The 13,665-nt window shown below is 49.4% G+C and overlaps 1 protein-coding gene across 12 annotated transcripts in view; it reads left to right on the forward strand.

Annotated features, from left to right (window-relative positions):
* MTSS1 (MTSS I-BAR domain containing 1) overlaps positions 1 to 13,665 on the forward strand; it is a 160,539-nt gene that overhangs the window by 141,675 nt on the left and 5,199 nt on the right. For 3 of the 12 annotated variants that reach the window (XM_019973409.2, XM_070802470.1, XM_019973411.2), the window contains 6 exons: positions 149 to 306; positions 1,480 to 1,587; positions 2,935 to 3,032; positions 6,234 to 6,453; positions 11,931 to 12,125; positions 13,379 to 13,552. In XM_019973409.2, coding sequence (XP_019828968.2) covers positions 149 to 306; positions 1,480 to 1,587; positions 2,935 to 3,032; positions 6,234 to 6,453; positions 11,931 to 12,125; positions 13,379 to 13,552 — 953 coding nt within the window. Of the gene's footprint in view, positions 1 to 148; positions 307 to 1,479; positions 1,588 to 2,934; positions 3,033 to 6,233; positions 6,454 to 10,998; positions 11,119 to 11,930; positions 12,126 to 13,378; positions 13,553 to 13,665 lie in introns of all 12 variants that reach the window. The other 9 variants (XM_070802474.1, XM_070802476.1, XM_070802473.1 and 6 more) reach the window with 5 other exon arrangements.

Below are 13,665 nucleotides of genomic sequence, written 5' to 3' on the forward strand. Positions count from 1 at the left end.
TAGATCCTTTCTGGGTATAAATAAATGGTTTTTTAGAAGTCCTGGGGAATTGTGGTTTCCAGTCCAGCAGGGACCAGAGGGAGGAGGACACTGCTTCCAAGAGCTGCTGTTTCAGCAAGCCAAGCTCCGGGCTTTGTTTCACTTGCAGGGCGAGGTGACATCCAGCCCCAGCTGGACAGTGCGCTCCAAGACGTCAATGACAAGTATCTCCTGTTGGAGGAAACAGAGAAGCAGGCTGTCCGGAAGGCTTTGATCGAAGAACGCGGCCGGTTCTGCACCTTCATTTCTATGCTGCGGCCCGTGATTGTGAGTCAGTGGAAAGTTCCAGAAGGCTTAAACTGCCAGTTCTGAGGAGACCCTCCTTGTTTATCTGGAGGCACTGAGAAGTTTGCGGTGTGTCAGGAATCATGATGATGGAGTCAGGATTGTGGACCAGTAGTTGTCTGCAAGTTGCTGATGGCCACACGGCCCTCTCTGCATTCTGAGCAGTGGTGGTTCCGCTTACTTTTTCTCCTCAAGATGACCCCACAGAGTTGTCCCCAAATTTGGTCCCCAGACCAGCAGCATCACCTGGGAACTGGTTAGAAATGTGCATTCTCAGACCCAACCCAGACCTACTGAATCCACAGCTCTGGGGCTGGGAACCCCACCAAGTCATCTGGGCTTTTAAAACAAGTCCTCCAGCTGATTTTGAGACCCAGTGACTGAGATGAGTGCCAAGGAGTGACTGTGAGATTAATAGGGGAAAAGCCTCAGTGAATCAACGCAGACTTATTTTTGAAGTCAATTAGTTGAATGCCTTGAAAAGTTCTGCTGGAGCTTTTCTTGAGGCTGATAAAAATGCACCAGCTACCATCCCTCAGCCCTGGCAAAATGCCCAGATCTGAGTTGTCCCCCTGAGCATAGCGCTTTCCCGTGAATCGTTCTTACCTGGGTCCACAACCCCAGCTTACTGCTTTGGTGATGTCATTCTTCCGCAGCCCATAGTCTGCCTCACTTGCCATTGATTAAGTTGATGGAGAAAACAAAGGGGCAGTGAACCTCCAGTGAACACACATGTGCTGTCACTTAGGTCTGCCAAATCTGGACCAGAATATCCCCAAATGGTGTCATCTGCTGAAGTCGATTGACTTCCAGGGGGAGGGGGCAGGTGAGCCTTGGCCTGCGGAGGGGGCTGTGCTGCAGGATCCCACCCACAGGCAGACCTCTCCGCCCCCAGCAGGGGTGCCGGCCCCCAGACACTTTTAGGAAGGCCTGTGTGTTTGTTGTGTAGCACACAAGTCACTCCATGGTTATGGCTGATTCCTTGTTCTCCATTTCCCCAAAGAAAGGGTTGGTAAATGGCTTCAGCAGAGATAAACCAGTTCCTGTGTTCCTTTTCTGAGAAGTTGAAAGTGTAGATAGTCTCCCTAATAAAAACAGCCAGATCCAGATGGTAAGGTGAATCATGCACGGTAACAGGTTGTGAATTACTTTCAGGAAGAAGAAATCTCAATGCTGGGGGAAATCACTCACCTGCAGACCATATCGGAAGATCTGAAAAGCCTGACCATGGACCCTCACAAACTGCCCTCCTCAAGTGAACAGGTAGGCATCGTGGGGTAGGCGCTCAGGACAACAAACCCAAGAGACGAAGGTTCAAAGTCCTGAGGGTTCCTTGCGGTAATCTCTCATTTAAAATGGTATCATCTTTTACATTGTGATATGTGACCATCATCCGCACAGGTTATCACAGAGCACCTACTGTGTGCCAGGCTCTGCTCTGAGCTCTTTACATAGATTTTCTGTGAATCTCCACCAATATCCGCACTTTACAGAGGACCTTGAAGCACTGAGAGATAGAGTCACTTAACCAGGCAGTTACTGGTAGAACTGGGATTTAACCAAGCTGTCAGTTTCCTCAGCCCATGCTCTTAATCATGTGTTCGCTGACCCTCTAGAGATAAACTCCTCTAGGAATATGACGGTGGGGTCTCTTGGTCATCACTGTAAATCATTCTCTCTGGATTTCTCCCATTCTAAGTAAGGAATGAATGAGGGTCTCACTTATGAAAAAGGTGACTTTATGTTGATTCATTTGGTTCATGTGACATTAACACTATGTTCAGTGGGGCAACAGCTGAAAAATCACATGCTTTTGCCTTTCGTATAAAATTCTTACTGTTGCCTTGGAAGCCAGCTCAGCAGACAAATTTGGGAGCTTATATTTTCCATCTTGCAAAATTGCCTTTATTAGACTACAGCCTGCAGGCATTCACTCAGTAAGCAGATATTTATTGAGCACCTACTATGTGAATAGAAAGTAGAGCTTACATTCAACTAGCTCTTTGTTAAGTAAGGGAGACAGATGTAGAAGTAATTATGAAAAATTGGTTTGTTCTTAATTCTGTCAGGTTTTATTGGTCAGATGGGGGCATGAGTAACTATCAAGTGACTAAGATGTAAGATCAGTTCAGTTCAGTCACTCAGTTGTGTCCGACTCTCTGCGACCCCATGGACTGCAGCACGCCAGGCCTCCCTGTCCATCACCAACTCCTGGAGTTTACTCAAACTCATGTCCATTGTGTAAAATCAACACATCCTAAAAGCATTATCATCTATGTTGTACTATAAACAAAAACCCTATAAATTCTAACCTTGGTGTAAATGTCTCTTATGAATTATAACTGTAAATCTTTTTCTTTTTGACAGGTATGTTGTGGTTTTCCTCTCCCCCATTAATTATGTCTTTGCTTGTCTCAGAAAAAGGATTATGACAGTGATGGATTGGTACTATGATTCTTCCATTGAAAAGAAAACTCTTCACAACATGTTTTTCTTTGATCCCCACTCTTCCATGATGGTGGAATTTCGACGTTATGACAGTTGTTAAGATTTGACGGATAATGTTTCCCTTCTCAGCACTTTGCTGACCCTCCTGCTCTGTCCCCTTAGGTGATTTTGGACTTGAAAGGTTCTGATTACAGTTGGTCGTACCAGACCCCACCCTCTTCTCCGAGCACCACCATGTCCCGCAAGTCAAGCGTCTGCAGGTAGGTGAAGCCAGGCTGGGCTGTTGCCTTGGGAAGTGGCATTTTGCTTTACACTAATTGTGAATGTTGGAGCCAGTCTTGGACTCTGAAATAGTGCATTTTAAACAGGAAATGGTGATTGGGTGAAAGGATCCCTCATGATTTTGGTCTTACTCTTTAGTTTTGGAATTAATTTTGGGTTAGAAGGAAAAATCCCATCAGACCTTAAATTGGTGAACACAGCTTTCTCTGTCAGGGTACATGGTACAAAATCTCCCCATTTTATGAATTCTCACTGGATTTTCCTGTTTAGCAGAGTAGAAACCACATGGGCTCCCAAAGGGTGAATGGGGTCGGTTCTCATGCAGATGCATCTCGCTGTGGCCAGAACAGATGAAGGCAGTGAGCGTGGCTCCTGCTCTATTCGCCCCCCAGTCTTTGTCTCAGGGCTTCACAAAGTGAATAGAATTCTTGGTCTGTTAACCTCCACAACCACCACCATCACTGCTTTGTTAGGTGTTATTGTTAACCTGGTGACTCAGGGTCCATCGGAATAGTTCTGCCGTCGGTCAGCAACACTGTTCCCTGGCAGCGTTCTGTTCAAGACCATTCTTGACTTGCTGATGGCCAAGTTGATTATTCCCTTCCTGTGAGGGTAAAAACACCCCCATGCATCATGTCCTTCTTGGTACACTCTCCCTGCCTATCTTTTCCTTTGACTTTTCAAAGCCGAATGGATTTCCTCTTCCTGTGACTTAGCGTTGAGAGTAAAGAACAGGATGGAGCTGCCGAATCTGTGTGTGAGAACCTCTCTCTACACACGTGTATGCGTGTGCCTTTCATTTCATGTTTGAGCTCGTGCACTGTACAGGGAACGGGAAGCTCAGACTTGAGATGCTACAGCCTGACATTCTGCAGCCTGAGGGTGGTGGTTGGTTTCCTGTCATCTTTTGTGTGCTCTGCTCTGTGTGTGTGTGTGTGTGTGTGTGACACGTCTACTGAGGTTTTTTCTTTTTTTTAATTTTTTCTTTTTTTAAATTTTATTTAATTTAACTTTACAATATTGTATTGGTTTTGCCATATATCAAAATGAATCTGCCACAGGTATACATGTGTTCCCCATCCTGAACCCTCCTCCCTCCTCCCTCCCCATACCATCCCTCTGGGTCATCCCAGTGCACCAGCCCCAAGCATCCAGTATCGTGCAGTGAACCTGGACTGGCGACTCATTTCATACATGATATTTTACATATTTCAATGCCATTTTCCCAAATCATCCCACCCTCTCCCTCTCCCACAGAGTCCAAAAGACTTCTATACATCAGTGTGTCTTTTGCTGTCTCGTATACAGGGTTATTGTTACCATATTTCTAAATTCCATATATATGCATTAGTATACTGTATTGGTGTTTTTCTTTCTGGCTTACTTCACTCTGTATAATAGGCTCCAGTTTCATCCACCTCATTAGAACTGAATCAAATATATTCTTTTTAATGGCTGAGTAATACTCCATTGTGTATATGTACCACAGCTTTCTTATCCATTCATCTGCTGATGGATGTCTAGGTTGCTTCCATGTCTGGCTATTATAAACAGTGCTGCGATGAACATTGGGGTACACGTGTCTCTTTCAATTCTGGTTTCCTCAGTGTGTATGCCCAGCAGTAGGATTGCTGGGTCATAAGGCAGTTCTATTTCCAGTTTTTTAAGGAATCTCCACACTGTTCTCCATAGTGGCCATACTAGTTTGCATTCCCACCAACAGTGTAAGAGGGTTCCCTTTTCTCCACACCCTCTCCAGCATTTATTGTTTGTAGACTTTTGGATCGCAGCCATTCTGACTGGCGTGAAATGGTACCTCATAGTGGTTTTGATTTGCATTTCTCTGATCTGAGGTTTTTTTCTATTGAGGATTTTTTCTTTTCGTTTGATAACGAAGAAAACTTTTATCTCATTAGTATAAAACAAAGCTGTGTGACACTAAACTACAGTTTTAGTGTCAACAGAAAATCCTGTCATATGGACAGCGCCAGCCCTGAGCTTGCTGTAGTGAAATTGCCATGAACGTTGCTGTCAGTCTCCACATGCCCTGTTCTGGCTGACAGGCGGGGCGGGGAAGCAAAACTCATGATAATTATCCCTGATCTCCTCCAACACACTTGGCTATATCTGTTGGAACGTTAGCACCAAATCATTCCAGTATAGAGCACCAGAACACAGTAGTCAGCCCTTGACTGTCTTATTAGCTGGCCGAGTTTGTGAAATCTGATGAGAATCTCTTGCAGAGTTAGGAGCAGAAACCACAAATCTTCTAATCCCAGTCTGGGTTGTTTATTTCGCGCCTTCTCACGCTGCTACAGCTGCCCTTTATCTGTCAGCTCTGCCTGTTTGGACCAGGAGACTTTGTTCAGTTTTCTGGGTTTCGTAATTTGAGTGGTGAGACAGAGTGTAGGGCATACTGCTTACGACTGGAAACGGAACAGGCAGAACTCCAGAGGGCAAGTGTCATTTTCTGACATCCTGTTTACTGTTCCATCCTGGAAGCAAACAGCTTCAATTGATGACCCTTAGTCCCTGAAAGCTGCCTGCCTCTTGCCAGGTATTCTGTTTGCTGGGCTCACAGATAGTTGGACAGAGAAGTACCTGTGTTCAGGGTCAAGCCATTCATTAAACCACCAACTTTGTTAATATTAATAAAATGTAAAATACACGAACACAGACAGAGTTGCCTCACATACGGGCATCTTGAATTAGGCACACTTAAGAGGCAATCACCTTGAGGAGTCTCTTGGTGCCAAGTGATGGTTGGCCAGGTTGACCCAGATGGTTCACCTAAGGAAGACACTTGGGTCCAGCTAGGTCATGCCAAAGCCTTCTTGTGGTTTTTGTGAGTAGAGGATATAAACTTTTTTCGTGCCTCAGACAGACATCGAGTCCCCTGGCTTTGCTGGTCGGTGACACAGCAGAGCTGGGCAGCACTTGGCTCTTTAAAATCACAGCCTTCCATCCTAAAGATGCCTCATTGCACCGTTGGAGAACCACGTCTCCATAGCTGGTTTTCGCCCCTTGCTCACAGAGAAAAGACCTTTTGTTTACTCTCTTAATGATTGGGTGTTTTGAAAATATGTCTCCCCGTGTGTGCTGCCTCTTGGGGCTGGGGGCTGGTTGTGTGATGCCGTTCTCCCCGTCCCCCCTTGTCTTCTGTCCCGCTGCCCCCGCAGCAGCCTGAACAGCGTCAACAGCAGCGACTCGCGGTCCAGCGGCTCCCACGGCTCCCACTCGCACTCGCCCAGCTCCCACTACCGCTACCGCGGCTCCAGCCTGGCCCAGCAGGCGCCCGTGCGGCTGTCCAGCGTGTCCTCCCACGACTCAGGGTTCATCTCCCAGGACGCCTTCCAGTCCAAGTCGCCGTCCCCCATGCCGCCCGAGGCCCCCAACCAGGTAAGGGTGTCCTTGGCCCCAGGAGCAGCCGCCACACCTGAGGCCCTGGATCAGTCTTGATGGCTGGAACCAGAGAGGGAACCAGAGAGCTTGGACAGACCCTGGTCGTCTGACACCGGGAACCTCTGGTTTAATTTCTCATCTTTAGATGAGCTGATCTCCCTTTAGGGGGAGATAATATAAGTGGGGGTTAAAACTTATGATCAGGCTTCCCTGGTAACTCAGATGGTAAAGAATCTGCCTACAATGCGGGAGACCTGGATTCGATCCCTGGGTGGGGAAGATCCCCTGGAGAAGGAAACGGCTAACTACTCCTTGGACAGAGGAACCTGGTGGACCACAGTCCATGGGGTCTCACAGAGTTGAACACGACTGAGTGACTTTCACTCACTCAAAGCTTATGATCACCATGCGGGTGATGGTTGTCACCCCATTGATTTGGAGAGTTTTCACACTTGTGTAGACAGGTATGTAGACAGACTCAAGAGTCTTGGCTGCTCTCTAGTCTCCCTGTGGCTGGCTTGGCATGATGTAGTCATTATCCCATTTGCACACGGGGACAGAGATTCTGCTGTTGAACAACGCCTCAGAGCCCTTCCTTGGCAGTTTCAGCTTCTTGTATCTTCAGAGCCCATGCAGGTAATTCTGTTGGCATCTTCCTCCTGGGAGAAGGGGAGGTGTTGAGTCTCTTTGAATACAATTGGGTTAGATGGCACTAAACGCCCAGCTCAAGAGCTGCAGAAGAGCAGAAGGCAGGAGCTGGGCATCGAACACCCTTCACCTGCTCCTCTGTGTCCCTTTTTTGTGTCAGTGGGTTGGCGTCTAGACTAGCAAGCACAGCATACAGGCAACCAGGAAATATCCAGGATGTCCCCTCAGCGCCATCTGCTGGGGAGCGTGGTGACTGCGAGCCCATCGCATATTGGGTTCACCAAAAAGATCATTAGGGTTTTTCCAAAGTAAGACATTACAAACTTTTTGGTCAACCCAATATAATACATTTTGAGACCAGTCACAGACTTTGGCCCAAGATCCTTTGGATTCAGAAGGTCATGTGCTTGTCTTGTTCATCCAGGTATCCAATTTGCCTGAGAGTCAGCAAGTATCTCCTGGGTGCCAGGCACCGTCCTAGGAGCTCCTGCCTGTTGTCTGTAGTCCGGCCAGCAGCCACTTGGAGTGTTGTTATCCCTGTTTTTTGGGGGGAAACAGGCTAAGATGTAAAGCAGTTTGCCCGAGTGGCACAGTTATGTGACCTGCAGTGGGAATCTGGAACGAGGGTTTCTAGCAACTGGTCCAGCGGCCTTTCTGCGCCACCCTGGCCGTAAGGTGCCCCTAGCAGAGTGTTCTGGGGAGCACTCCACGTCGAGGAAGCATCTGTCATGTTCTGGGAGCCAGACAGCCACTCACGTGATGCGTCTGACATTGATGAACGCAGAGCCACTCAGCCTGGAGCCCCGCCTTTGTCATTTCACAGCTGTCCCTGGGAGCGCTGTTGCCTCTCTCTCTCTTCCTGGGGTCGAGATTCAATTTTAAGCAGAAATGCTCGGAGCTGGGAGCTGCAGCTTTAAGTCCTCTACTTGTCCTAGCTGGGTGCTTTGGCTCACTCACTCTCTACAAGGTCCCGCCTTGTGTGGCACTAAACTGCACCTGTGTGTCTCGTGAGCCTAGAGTGAGTGTGGTAGAGAGGGAGCAGGGATTTGCAGCTCCTCAAAGGCTTTTCTAATGTGCAGTGTCATTCTGTGTGTGTTTTTAATCAACTGATGCATTAACAAAATATCGTGCGCTGACGCCCCTTTCTAAAAAAAGAGGCCATGTGCTCCAGCTTTGCTGTGCATGTGTGGATCAGGCTGAATGAAGCAGGGTTTCTGCCTCCAGTCATGTCAAGGGAAACAGAAGGCGGGATTGTTGGGATTTACTTAAATCTGAAAGCCGGTGCCTCAGATAAATGCTTGGCAAAGCAACTCTAGGGTAGTTTGAGTAAACTCAGGGATGCTGCAGAATTTAATTGAGAATTCTGTTTTTCTTGAAAAAGGCATTATGGCTACTTCTAAGGCAGAGGGGAAATTTAAGGAGATTGTACACCTCACACGGAGAAGGTGATGGCACCCCACTCCAGTACTCTCGCCTGGAGAATCCCATGGACAGAGGAGCCTGGTAGGCTGCAGTCCATGGGGTCTTTACGAGTCGGACACGACTGAGCGACTTCATTTTCACTTTTCACTTTCATGCATTGGAGAAGGAAATGGCACCCCACTCCAGTACTCTTGCCTGGAGAATCCCAGGGACGGGGGAGCCTGGTGGGCTGCCGTCTATGGGGTCGCACAGAGTCGGACACGACTGACGCGACTTAGCAGCAGCAGCAGCAGTACACCTCACACAGGCCAGAGGGTATATGGTTTTCTAGGGGAAGTATTATTACCTTTATTTGGGTGGGAGGAAGGGAGCAGACATCCATAAGCAGCGAAATCCCTCGGGTGCACGGGTGTAAATGAATGCCGCGTGGCAGGATGTATTCAGGATTCTCCGCGTCCTCCACTCTGCTCTTTACAAGTTGTGCCACGTGTGCCCAGGAGAGATGGGACCACGTCTGCAGTGGGGCTCCTGCCTAGAACCCTTCACTCCATCCACTCAAGGGGCTCTTCAGAAAAAAATGAGCAGAAGTCAAAGGAAATAAGAACCTGTAGTCCTGGGCTGCTTTACTGTTTCTTTTTCAAATTGAACTTATTTTAATTAGAGGAGCCAAAATAAGTAGTTCTGGTAAATTATAATGATAACCGGCTTTTGTTTACAGTTGGTTAAGCACTACATACATAGATACACACGCACACACACACAATCTCATTTAATCTTCATCCAATAGATATTATTGATCCCTATTCTAAAGAGGAGGAAAAATGAGGCTTTAGAGAGATTAAACCCATGGTTCCTAGCCTGGGAAGTGGCAGAAAAAGGACTTCAAATTTTCAGACTTCAGATCCTGGACTGCTAACCAAACACTGAGCTGGGGAAGCAGCCAGGACCTCCACTGTGGGGTCTGCCCTGGCTTTGGCTCCAAGGAGCCACGTGCACACGGAATGCCTTTTTGGTTCCTTGCTGTTGCAGGATTCACAGGCTTTCAGATTTCAGTCAGTCCCAATAGGCCCACCTTCTGTTTCCTGCGACACAACTGGAGGCTGAAACCCTGCTTCATTCAGCCTGATCCACACACACACAGTAAGGCTGGAGGAACCTTCCTTTGGCGGGTGAAAGCTGGGGGACAGAAACATGAATCTGGCCTCCTTGCCAGTGAAACAGGGGCACTTCCAGGGAAAGAGTAAAGAGGCTCAGACTTGCTTATACGGATGGGATGAGATTGCAGTTAACAGTGAAGAAAACGGAAAGCACATGCCTGGGTGGGCCCAGAGCATGCCCCCTGGTGGGAGGGGGCGGGGGCAGGACACAGTTACATGGAAGAGATGGTCATTGTCACATCCATTCAGCACTGTTAGGCACCTGCCACGTGCCAGGACAGGAACAGAATGTCAAGATGCAGTACTGAATTAACAGGCAGTCTCTGCCTCGGCTGAAGGTTAGTTAGGGCCTGGGAGCAGGTGCCTGGTTGGCACTGGGAGATGGGTAGGGACTGGAGGTTTAATCAGATCAGCCTGAAGAGATGTTTTCTCAAGGCAGACCTCAGTTCTGTGATGTCTCAGATCTCACTGGATGGTTCACCCTCCCTATGATGGCCACTAGAAACATTGCCCTAACCACTGGAGTTCACTGCCCAAAGCCTCAAAATCACCCCCCAGGCAGAAAGACCTAAAATCATGTCCTGTGAAGATACAGCTTCACAGCTGGAAACCACCCCTTAGGGATCCAAAGGCTGCATGTGATAAAGGGAGAGAATCCAGGAATTAGAGCTATTCTAAGGAGACAAGGGGCTTCCGTGGTGGCTCAGCGGTAAAGAATCCACCTGCAATGTAGGAAACGCAAGTTCAATATCTGGATTGAGAAGATCGTCTGGAGAAGGAAATGGCAACCCACTCCAGTATTCTTGCCTGGGGAAATCCCATGGAGAGAAGAGCCTGGCGGGCGACAGTCCATAGGGTCACAAAAGAGTCGGACATGGCTTAGTGACTAAACGACAACAGGCAGATGTGGAGCAAAAGCCCGGGCTGGGGGGTCAGTCCTCACGTCATAACATCCGGGCACCTGAGAGGTGTAAAAGGCATGGCATCCCCGAGCCAGGCACGCAGCCCGTGCACCACACACATGCCAACGTCAGGGTCCTGGGAGCCTCACGGTCCAGCGGGTCTGGGTCTCACTGGGTGTCACGCTTCCTTTCCAGGGCTTGGAAGCCTCTGTGTGGGCGCAGCTTTGGGGGGAAAAAATAACCCTAACTCTGCTTCTCTCATCCTTCCCTTTTCTGTGTACACATCTGTCTCTCTCTCTCTGTTGCGTGACCTTCCTCCCCCCTGCCCCCACCCTCCCCCATCTTTTTATTTTTTACGGATGTTCTTTTTTGGTGGCACGTGGTCCCCTCGTGTGGTCCCTCCCCTGCTGCAGAACTCGTCCAGCTCGGCCTCCTCCGAAGCCTCGGAAACCTGCCAGTCGGTGAGCGAGTGCAGCTCGCCCACCTCGGTCAGCTCAGGCTCCACCATGGGCGCCTGGGCGTCCACGGAGAAGGTGACCGGCTGGGGTCCCAGCCTCTCCCCCAACACCCCTCTGCCAGCTACTTCCCACACAGCCGCAGAAACCCAGAAACTCAAAATCTCCACCAAGAGTAGACCCTCTTGGGACAGAGGGAGGGACAAGACTGAGGGATTTTTCGGGAAGGGGTGCCTGGCTCCTGAAGCAGTGACCTTGCAGTCATCAAGAGGGAGAGGAAGGGGTATGGGGAACTCGGAGGTGTGAAGGCTTCTTCCCAGGACATGGATGGTCATCCATCTTTCCTCCTCCCCCTCCCCCGCACCCCACCCACCGTGGCCACCTCGTCACCTTGTCGTTGGATGTGACATTCCACCGCGTCAGAGGCTGTGTGCTTTCCCGCCTTTTCGTTTGCAGCCCCCCCTTCTTCGCCCCAATTTAGAATCTGCTCCTGAACACTCTGATGATTTGGAAACCTGGAACAAACAGCTTCAGCTGATGGTGTTAAGTTTTGAAAGCTGCATAATGAGATGAGCAAATCACCATCACTATGAAATTATTAGTGAAATAATCGAAGACCATTGAGCACTGGGACACCGATCATTTCCAAACTATTCTAAAAGTAGATACAGTATTTTCCCCCACTGAATGCTTGGTGTCAGATAAACGTGCATTCTTTGCACTGTGGAGCTCTTCTCTCGCATCATGGACTGTCCATGAGCAGCAGAGTCCCTGATGTTTATTTGTAAATACTCAGGTCTCCCCTCTCCCTTGAATGTCAATGCCGTCTTGTACCTCCACACTCATCCTGTTATATTAATTTTTTTTCCTCCCCTTTTTTTTGTTTCCAGTTGTCTAACGGGTTTTCTCACTATAGTTTATCAAGTGAGTCCCATGTGGGGCCCGTAGGGGCGAGCCTTTTCCCTCATTGCCTGCCCGCCTCCCGCCTGCTCCCTCGGGTCACCTCTGTCCATCTTCCAGACTACGCTCATTATTACACCATTGGGCCCGGCATGTTCCCGTCATCTCAGATCCCTAGCTGGAAGGTTTGTGTCTCTCCGCCCTTTCCCCCATCCCTCATTGCCTCTGTGCTCACCCCCCTTCTCCCCCTACAATTCTCACCCCGATGCTCCCCTCACCCCCTTCCTCTCACACTCTGCCTTCTTCCCCATAACACCTCCTCCCTGAGTAAATTCTCCCAGGAGGAGAACCAGAATCCAGCAGGCAGCTCTGAGACAGAGATGTCCACACGGAGCTGGGATTGGAGGGGCTGCCTTTAGGAGACACCAGTTAACCCTGGTTAGACCCCAGTAGACCCAGATGGAGCACGGTGGGGATGTTTGGTTCCAAAGTGTACATCCCAGTTCTGCTCTCCTGGGGGATTCCTGAGGGAGTTGCTGATATAGAGGACTGTGTACCTCAGACTGTTCCCCTGAGTCCCTTATCGGGCCATGGTAATAGAACCATGCCTCCAGATAGGTTTTGGCTTTTTTTTTTTTTTTTAATCTTCAAAGTAAATGCAGACTTTATTTTTAGTCTTAATGGTTTATATTAAGACATATAAACCAATAAACATTGCTTTAAAGCACTAAACATTGCTTAAATATACAAACAAGTTTTTATATTATTTCCTAGCAAGTACAATAGATGCCCAGAGGATATTTTGAGAGGACCCTAACTGGAATAGTAGGCCCCTAGGCAGCCTGCATTTTGAGCAAGTGGTGCACACCTCTCAGACTCCTCAGAATCCTTCTTCCAACCCAGGGGCCTTCCCTGCCTCTGTGAGGACCTCAGATGGCACATCCCCAAGTGCCCTTTGGGGCTACTTCCCTGAAGTGAGGTTCAGCCTCAGGAAAAGTGTCTGAAGTTCCTTTAGTGCCCCCTGGTGGCCAGGCTATGCAAGTGCGATCAATTGAGCCCATAGGCCAGGGTCTTCCTCAGACATCAGGCCTAGTCCCAGGAGATGTCTTTCCACTGGCTGGTGCCTTTAGACACCGCAGGCAGTTGGTCAGCTGTTTGGTGGCTGTAAGAGTCTCCCCCAGGATCCATGCCCAGTTTGTGTGTTTTCTGTCTTTGGGCAGATATGAGGAAAGGAGAGGTACCCAGGGGGTCCCCAAAGGACTGTCCATTCCCTTCTGCTAGCACTGGGTGAGGGGAGAAGGGGCTGCTGGCCTGTCCCAGTGTGAGCTTCCTCCGTGGGGACCAGCCGCCTTCCGTGGGTGGGCAGCTGTCTGGAGGGTTCTCTGGCCTCCAAGTGGAGGCCGAGGCCCTGGTGCCTGACCACGCTTGCTCCACTCAGGACTGGGCCAAGCCAGGACCTTATGATCAGCCTCTTGTGAACACCCTTCAGCGCCGCAAAGAGAAGCGAGAGCCAGACCCCAGCGGAGGAGGCCCCGCTGCAGCAGGAGGTGCCCCTGCTGCTACCGAGGAGGCCCAAAGGCCAAGGAGCATGACCGTATCAGCCGCCACCAGGGTAACAACGCTCTTGTTTTCTTCAGCTGGCCGGGGCCCTCCACACCTGGCCAGGGGCCACGTGCTGGCCAGCGGCTGGAGGGACCTGAGCCCCTTTCCCCAACTCCCTGGTCT

This window comes from Bos indicus, chromosome 14, assembly GCF_029378745.1.
Source record: "Bos indicus isolate NIAB-ARS_2022 breed Sahiwal x Tharparkar chromosome 14, NIAB-ARS_B.indTharparkar_mat_pri_1.0, whole genome shotgun sequence".
In the NCBI taxonomy this organism is placed as follows: domain Eukaryota; kingdom Metazoa; phylum Chordata; class Mammalia; order Artiodactyla; family Bovidae; genus Bos; species Bos indicus.